Here is a 9363-nt window from a genome sequence, read left to right on the forward strand (position 1 = left end):
AGTAAATAGCTAATATTATTATGTAATCAACAGATGACTAATGCTTAAGTAGTTGGGACCAATAGGCAATATGCAATTAATTTAAATTACTACTTTTCAAAATTAAAAACTATTTTTTTTAAAATTCCAAGAGTCTTTATTGCATGGACTTTCTCTGGGGGTGGAGTTGGGGTACAGAGAGGAAACAGAAATTTACCTACGTTATATTGAAGAGAGAGGGAAAGTAGGAAGGCAAGGCAATGAAAGGGCACAGGGAGAAGAATGCTTTAATTTGATGCAGATGCCATGTCCATTTGCTAGGAAGTTCTCTATCCCATCGCTCAGATTGTGAACAAAGCTCAGTTGGAATCTGAGTCAGAGGAGTCCCCTGAGGTAGATGAGCTGGAGCCACTGTCCTCAGACTCACAATTTTCATCTTCATCCCCACGGCTGTGGTCTGAGGAGTTGCTGCCTTCCTCCTCTTCCTCATCTTTCTTGTTTTCTTGATCTCCCTGAGGCAGGAGAATGTTCTCCAATAGTGTTTGGTGATTCTATCTCTGGAGGCTGAAGCCCCTGCTCCAGTTCAGGCCCTCCTTGAAGATTCCCCGATGATGGGAACTGCAGATCCATCCTTCTAACCTTGGGGTTTGGGCCCCTTGTCATGCTCATGTTCTGACGCTTCAAATAGGTTGTCTCTCTGTAATAAGCATGTTCTTCAGGAGATAGACTCTTGAGCCAGAGATCAAAGTCAACCTTGTACTGTTTCTGCAGTTCCTCAGCCTGCTTCTTATAATGTTCCTTCTGGTTCTGTGGGTCACGCTGCCAGCGTCTACTAATCTCCACCATGCGCTCCCTCAGGGGCAGCACTTGAAGCTCCCTACTCGACCACAAATCCTCGTGGAACTTGTGATATCCATTCATAGGTGGCTTCTGGGGCTCTCCATGGAATTTTCTCTTCATGGATAAATTGTTTTCTGGGGAAGACTTCACTTTTTTGCACACGTCCCTGAAACTTCTTTGGTGCTTTGGTCTGGCTTCCTTTGGGGACATCAGATTTCGTGGAGTTCTGGACTAGATCAGGGTGCTGTTCTCTGAATAGTGCGATTTTCTCCTCAAACTCCTGTTTCTCCCTCTGGAAATCTTGATGATATTTCAACTTCAGCTGCTCTGGAAGCTTCTTGTATTCCTCAGACAGAACCTTGGTCATCTCCCGGTTGCTCATCTTAGGATATTTTTGGCTGTACTGGGGTTGCATCTCTTTGAAAAAGCGCAGGTAAGCTGTCAAGGGCTTCTTGGGTAAATCAGGATGCTTCTTGTGTTTTCTGCATTTGTAAGGATTGTCAACATTTTCCTTTGCTTCCAGGACTAATTCTTTCAAAGTGCGAAATTTTCTCAAGTTATAAGAAAGCTCTAACCATTTGAGTTTGCACATTTCCCCAGAAAAATCTTTAAAAGCTACTTTTTCCCAGTCCATCTGTGACTGGGTTGTTTTGAACGTGTGCCTGTCATTGGATGGAATGTTATTCTCCATACATTCCAGTAACTTCACAATGTCTTCTTTGGACCAGTCATCTTGACCTTTAGGCAACACCATTTCTAGGTCTTTGGGACACTTGTATGATCCCAGCAGTTCAGACATCTCAGCAAAATCTCCAACTCCTTCACATTCAAGATTCAGAAGGTGAGTTATTTCTGGAATCCTGTAGTTTGTGAGATTCTATGTTCCAGAAGATGGGTGTCATCAATGCTGGTAGGAAAATCCATCCAATCAGGTCAGGGGTTCTGTGTTCTCTGGGTGGGTCAGCAGCTGTAACTTTAAGAGTTTTCCACAGTCCAGCCAACTCCAAATGACTCTATTTTAGAAATAGAGTCTTTGCAGATGGAACCAAGTCGAAGACGTCAAGATGAGATCATCCTGCGTAGAGTGGGTCCTAAATCTACTGACTGCTGTCCTTTGGGTACAGTTAATGAAATGTTCCACTCTTGTTCAGTAAGTAACTCTGTTAAATTCAGTTCAGTGATTGGTGCTCCCCTCCTGGTGGCAGTAACTTTCAAAATTCTCCACAGCTCAGCCAAGTCCAAACACGACAGCTCTGGGCTCTGGAGAAGAATGAGTTTTGCTCTTTGCTGGATGTTTCATATATTTTCCGAAGACCACGCCCACTTCCTCCAAGTGATAAGGTTCTCAAACCCGGTATTCCTCAGCCATCCACAAAGTGGAGAAATGCCTGTGAGCCACATGCTCCTCAGACTTATAGCAGGGTAACCAAAGCACATCATTGGTGACCTCACAAAAGTTCTTTGTTTTCATGTGTATCTCGCATATCTGTTCTTCAGAGCTTGGTAAGTCATAGGTTCCTGCCCATCTGGCAAGGAATGCCTGTGTCTTCAAAACGATATTGGTGGTCAAGTTCATTTAATGGGATGTTTCCCTGCACACAAGGCAGCGAGGAGGATGTTGGGATTCCTCCTGGCAGAGACGGAGACAAGGCATGCAAAAGCTGTGCCCACAGCCTAGGGTGACTGGGTCTGTGAGATACTTCACACATAGGGAACAGGTGGATTCATTCTGGAAGCTGCTGGAACTCATGTTTCTGCTAGTGTTGGAGGGTCACCTGAAGAGGCGGGGGGGGGGTGGCTCTGTCTCACCCTGAGGACAAGGACACTGGCAGCAGAAGTTCTGGGAAGTACTCCTTGGTGTGAGCCCTCCCAGAGTCCGCCATTAGCCCTACCAAAGAGCCAAGTAAGCTCCAGTGTTCAGCCACCTCTGTCTTTAACATGCATTTTTCAGTGTAGCAACTCTCTATATCTTAGAGTCAAGGGAGCAAACGGGGGAGACCCATGGCTGAAACAAGCTGCCTAGCCACCATCTGTCCTTCCTCGTGTGGGATCTGTCTAACCAGCTCTTGCTTCTCCTTCTCCAGCCCAGATTTTCCACCCCTGGTTGCTGCATTCAGCAAAGCTGGCACAGACCAGGCTCTCAGCCCCTGCTGTTGACCTGCCAAAAATATTTCTGCAACCAGTCTGAATGTAGAAAGTGTTCCACCTTTTGGAAATCAGATGCTGTATGCAACAGGTCGCTCACCTCTTGTTTCTCTTAGGCCGATGTGCTGTCCCTGGAGCTGCCATCTTGCTAAAGCCAGTCGGCTTCCTCGGCTGGCTTTACCATTCCTGCCTGGACGTGATAGCACGTTTATAAGGGTCACCCTACTGGATAGAGCTGGCAGCTCCCAAATGCTGATTCATTGCTCCTACTGCCAAGCACTGGGGCAACCGGTGCTGCTCTGGGGAATTTTGAAGGGAAGATGTCCCAGGACAAGTGGCTCCAGCAGCTGCTAGGGCTTGACGTGAACGGGCAGCCATGAGCAGCAAGGCTCCTGGTGGGCTGTGCCTAAATTTGTTATCATGTCCAAGCTCAAACTGCTCACTGCACGACAGGCCAATAAATTGAGAGAGGAGCTTGGATTCCTGAAGAAGGCAGGATGAGGTCAGTCTGAGTATTACTGATTCCTTCTGTTCAGAGTTCTTGAACAAGTTCTTTGCCTTGATAAGTTGTTCTACCCACTGCTATCAACAGTGCCATCTGTGAGACCTGGGAAAGCCGCTTACTTTTCTGTGCCTCAGTTTTCTCATCCATAAAATGGTCACGATTGTAGTTTAGGGTTGTAAAGATGGTTAAAAGAAGATATCTCATTTAAACTTCACAGCCATCCAGTCGGGTCGGGGCTCAGGATCACCATGAGGCACAGGAGGAGACTGGGGTACACGACGAAGTTTAGGTAACTTTTCCAAGGTGACACAGCCCTTGGGTGGCAGAGCTGCAGGCCTGGGCCCTCCGGGTTCCGAGGCCACCATGGCACTGCGCTGTGGGGTCCCAGCCGACGGGGGAAGGGGGGGCGTTCCCATCCCAGCCCGGCATCCATCCGGCTCGCACCTCCTCTGCAGCCTCTGCCCTTTCCTGGCTGGGAGGTGAAGTCATCCATAACGGCCCTCTAGCATGGCCCTCACCATGGAGGGTGGCCCTCGGGGGCCTAGAAACTTTATCAAAGAGAAAAGCACTTTCTGTAAATCAAGTCTACCAGCCTCCTATTGATAGCTCTCCCCAACACCCATCATGCTTAACTCTTCCATATTACAGTAAGGTATATATATTTTTTCATGCTGACATTGAGCTTATAGGCGCAAACTCCTGATCTGCACATTTTAGAAAGAAATGAAGCAACTAAGTTGTCTAGGAAAAGCAATTCTACAACTTCTCACTATAACTGTGTCAAATATACTTAAAGGAATATCCCTGTGCCTTGCCCCATTATAACCTGTTATTTTTATCTCTAGCACAGAGGGTTGGCCTCTTTTCTTAGAACAGACCTTGTTCTTCTATCTACACAAACTTCTTCCTTATGTATGTGTCATTATCAGCTTAAGGGGTTTAAAATCCAGCTTTCATACCATCTCCTCTTTGATGCTATCATGGGATAAAAGTTTTTATCTTCAGAATGGACAATGCCACATATCTTTGAGAATTCTATGGGGTTTTTAAATAATAAACATGAAATGGCATCTTAGCTATAAGCATGAACTAGGAACTATAGTAAAGGGTAAACCAGTCATTTTAAACTCACATCTTAAAGTATCCTATCAAAATTATATTTGCAAGGTCCTATGCTGGGCAGACGAGTCACCTCATGTACTGTTAATGTGTAGAATAAGAGTTGGTAACGAAAGTGATGTTACAAAACAAGAAGAACAACATGATTCTTGATGTAGATGGCATTACATGTGTGAACTGACCAATAAGGGATTCCCTGATCTCTGACAAAAAAGTAAAAGAACAACACAATGCCTATTGAGTTGAGGGTCGAGGAAATGGATTATTTAAGTTCCACTAAAACCTAACCCTAATCTTTAATATCCTTTTGAATTATGAGAACACAGCAAAATTTTTCCAAGAAGAGTTATTTTTATTGAATCTGTTTTTTTTTATTAAGAAAATATGTGGGGTGTGTGTGTGTGTGTGTGTCTCTCTACAGCATTTCTCTCTTCTGCAAACTTCATTGCCTATGTTAAAAACAAGACAACAGGCTCAAAACAGAGTTGCTTATGTTATGCCCCATGTCAACAAACTGAGACTTAATTTAATTAGCTCTGGCTGTCCCTGAAATAGAATCTTAAACTGGTCAATCAGCAATTGCCTAATCAGTATTAGTTAGATAATCTGCCTGATTGACCCCTGCCAGCCCCTAAAGGAAACTAACCTTGCAATAACCAGCTCACATTTTTGCATAGTATACTTTCCTTGTGCCTGCTCCCTTTTGCTTTTAAGTCTTTCATTTTGTACAGCTCCTTCTGTTCCTTTCTATCTGCTAGATTGGACGTTGCCCGATTCAAATCGATTTTTGCTCAAATAAACTCTTAAAATTTTTAATATGCTTCTGTTTATCTTTTAACACCTGTAACCTTAAAACTCCCCTTTTCTCAAACCTTTTCCTAATCCCTTACTTTCAGGCTGTCACCACTCTTCTTCCACATTCCATCCTCATCCCCTTATAGTGGTTTGACCCCTGCCAATGTCATTGGCATCAACTCTTACTCTCTATCCTCAACTTTGTTAAGAGTCAAGCTGGTCTTGCAGGTCCTGCAGAGCAAAATGATTCTCTCCCACGAGGGCCTTCAGGCTTGTTATTCCCTCTTATGAACTATTCCCCATCCCTTTCCATTCGTCAATTAAATCCAGCCTACAGCATTGGCACCACTTGGAAGTTTGCTGGAAATACAGAACCTCAGGCCTCTGTCCCAGGTAAACTGTACCAGAATCTGCATTTTAATAAGATTCCCAAATGATTCAAATGCGCATTAAAGATTAAGAAGCCCTATCCTTTCAGAGCACTCCTCATAATTTTAATGACATGATTGGAATCTATTGTTTATATAGATCTTCCTCTTATGAAGGTGAGCCCCAGGAGGGCAAAGGCCTCATCTTTCACTTTCACTGCTTTATTCACACTTCCTGGTACAGTGCCTTGCACAAGATAAACTCAAATATAATTACTGAACAATCAACAAATTTCATATATTTTGTATTGAGCAAAAAACTCTCATTTACCTAAATGATCAGAACAGCCTAGTGAAGATGACCTACAGCCATAAAATTGCTTAAATTTGTATTCTCTCCAAAGAATAAAATAGTGTCATTATTATAGCACCTTAGATAGAGCATAATATTTTAAGCTACATTCAATTCCATATAAAAAATAAATCTAAACTTTGGCATGTATTAAAGTTTTAAGAGTTTGCCAAAATACCCAATAAATGTACTATCAAATGACTATAGTTAAAAAATAAATGGATTCTAGCTAGTGCTCAAAAGAGAATAGAGAATACATTTTTCAATATGCTGTTTGTTAGTTACAAGATTGAAATCAAATAATCTTTTTTGGGGGGGCAGTGAGAGGAAATGCTACTTTTTTCTACCTTTCAAAATAGATTTATAGGAGTGAGACTTAAATCTGTATTTGAAAGTCTGATATCCTACTAAAAACACTGTAAGAAACTGAAAGTTTATTTTTCCCATTAATTATAATGGAAACTACTAGTTCCTAATTGCTACTAATACCATAAAACATAAAATTAAGTGATAACTATTTCGGATACTGCTAAAAGCATATCTAGTGGACAAGATGAATTTCCTCTTTAAGGTTATTGTCACTATTAAATCAAAGCCTCTTGAACAGCAAGAAAGTTGGGGTTGGTATTTCTTGCATGTTCTCTCCAGCTGGGTGTGATACGGATTTTTAAAGGTTCTGAGTTAGTGACACAACTATCCAATCCACTTTGATCTAATAAGAAACTGTGCTTGCATGAGCCCATAGTTTGTCTTTGCTTCTGTTTTTCTGAGCAAATCTTGATGATTATCTCTTTCACCTTATACTTATGTTTCGGATGATTGGGTGGTTCAGTCTCTGAATCACTGGACTGGAACGTTGTTTAGAATTCTGTTGTTAACTGCTTGACTAAAAAAGTCTTTCTCAATTTATAAGAGAAGCTTAGAAATGGGAAGTCTTCAGTGAAACATGTTTAGTAGTTGAAGTTTCTGGCAAATTGCAGTCAAGCTCTCAGGCTTCCACAGGCCTCCTGAAGCATACAGAGTTTCTGATGGAATAGCTTCTTTCTCAAGGGAAAATTAGGGGCCAGGAAAGGCACAGTTTATCAGGGATACAGGTACCAAGCCTCTAGGTCAGTACCTGTGATTTCAAGGGAAGTAAATGTGAAGTTCTGGGCTTCCCTGCTAACTGGAAATTTTGCATTTCTTTTAAAAATGGAATCTACTATGTCAACATCTTTACATAATTGTTATACAAAAGTTTAAGTGGAATCATTTTACACTGTTCTTTTTGTTGTCATTTGTAGCTCATGCTTCTCAGAATAATGAAATGTGCCTTATAAATATCGGAAGTCAGAGATTTCTGAGTCATTTCATATTTTGTCTTATACATCATTTTTCTCTTACAGTCAGCCACCCTAATATTGAGTTTATTATCTGCACCAGCAAAGTATTTTCTCCATCCATTATTTACTTGTCTGTTGCTTGAAATACTTAATTTACGTTGGCAATCTCTACAGAAAATTGAAATATTGATGTGAATTACTTTAGTACTCTGCAGCATCAAGGAATTAGCTACAGAAGAAAAGAATATATATGTAATTACCTCAAAGGTGTGACTTCCACATTTTATCAAGCCCACTCCTTGGTTTCTTTCATTGTGGTCCTTGATCTGGTTAGTTGTTCTGCAATATGTTTCATCTTTATGACTTAGAAATTTAACAAATATGGCGATGGCAGCCATCAGACAGATTAATTTTGCTAAAGCGAAATGATTGTTATCTTGTTTGACATGTGCTGCTGTGAAATAGAGATGATTTGAATGGTCTGCTGAAACCCTCAAGGAGTGCAGTGGTGGAATTCCAGCTCATGTTCAACCAATACGGTGAACAGCTTCAATCAGTTGAACTCTGCTATTGAAACACTCCTTTAAAAATAATCAAAATGATATCTGCATTTTATTAGAAAAAGAAAGCATTTATTCTTACAAATAGGACACCTAAAAATGCACTAACTTGGGCAGCAGTGCTGCCCCCAGGTGTAATAAAGTTGTTGAGCCCATGTAATAAAATTTATGGAACCAGAGCAAATTCAATTTATTGAAATACGCTCAGTTATGTTTTTGTTTATTCCCATAGCAGATGTTTAATTTACAAACCAGGCAATTATGACAGCTCTTCCAAACAAATAAGAGCAGATTAGTCAAACGTTCACATCAATTTTTATGTTTATCATTAGTTTTATGAGGTGTCATGAATATTCAGTGGTAAGAAAAACTATCATTATGGTACCTGGAAAACCTCAAAATGATATTTTGCTTCTCTAAATGCTATTTCCCCCTTTTTGATAAAGCTTTTAATGTGTGTTGTCTCTTATTACAAGTTGGGTTTACAGGCTGCAGTGAAAAAAGCACTCATTCTCTCCAGGGATCTTGAACATTCTAGTCAATGTGCTGATGGCATTTCTGTGGAAAGCATGTGACAATGTATAGGTGATCATGTTTTGATTTTCAGTATGCAGATAAAAACATATTTGTGCATTCTGTAAGGTTACCATGCAGATTTTATAAAATTTTAATTTTACTTAAAAATAACTCACCATACTTTTATTTATAAGGTTAATTTGCTTCCTCTTCTTTGCAACCCCTTTTGTTATACCAAGGGAAAGTTTTACTTTTCCAGATATCAGACCTGTTGCAGCTCTTAATGTTGAATCTGTAGATAGGAAGTCTTAATGTGAAGCCATTTATAAGGGAGTTCTTCACACAGCAGTTTTAGTTTTCTTTTATGTGCTTAAACTGTCAGAAGAAAAAGGCTGTAGCTCCATTATGAATCAGTACAACTACATAGCATGATCCATAAACTAGGACGCGATATTTCCAGGCCGGCTGCCTTTGAATGGATTGTATGTACTTGGACAAGCTCTGCCCTAAAAGCAGTGATACATCCTCAATATCCTAAACCTGATTCCCACAATGCATTTTTTCCCAGTCTACTGTAATGGCAGGTTACCTGTCATTAATCAGCATTCAGTCAGAAAAGAAAATTAGGAGATCAATGTGTTAAAATAGCTCTAGAGAGAATAGCTTCACTAGAAATATTTTCAATGTAAGTTATACCAAATGTTGAAATAGAAACTGGAGGAAAACATGATTTTACTGTTAAAGCTGCTTTGAACTGAACTATAATATCATAATTTTGTGGGCTTTTTAAAATTCTCACTAGCATAACTTTTTTGACAGCAACCAAAATATCATCTGCTTCTTTGTCATTAGTTATAGTATA

General features: G+C 40.6%; 1 protein-coding gene across 1 annotated transcript; it reads right to left on the reverse strand.

Annotated features, from left to right (window-relative positions):
• Nucleotides 1-338: 338 nt before the first annotated feature.
• Nucleotides 339-1618, reverse strand: LOC309811182 (upstream-binding factor 1-like protein 1; the record flags this gene model as incomplete). Its single annotated transcript, XM_082633778.1, is given in 3 exon segments — nt 339-492; nt 494-975; nt 977-1618. Coding segments are annotated over 3 exon segments (1278 nt in total).
• Between the last annotated feature and the right edge of the window lie 7745 nt (nt 1619-9363).

This window comes from Mesoplodon mirus (genome assembly GCF_964341445.2).
Source record: "Mesoplodon mirus genome assembly, chromosome: 10".
NCBI classification, from domain to species: Eukaryota; Metazoa; Chordata; class Mammalia; order Artiodactyla; family Ziphiidae; genus Mesoplodon; species Mesoplodon mirus.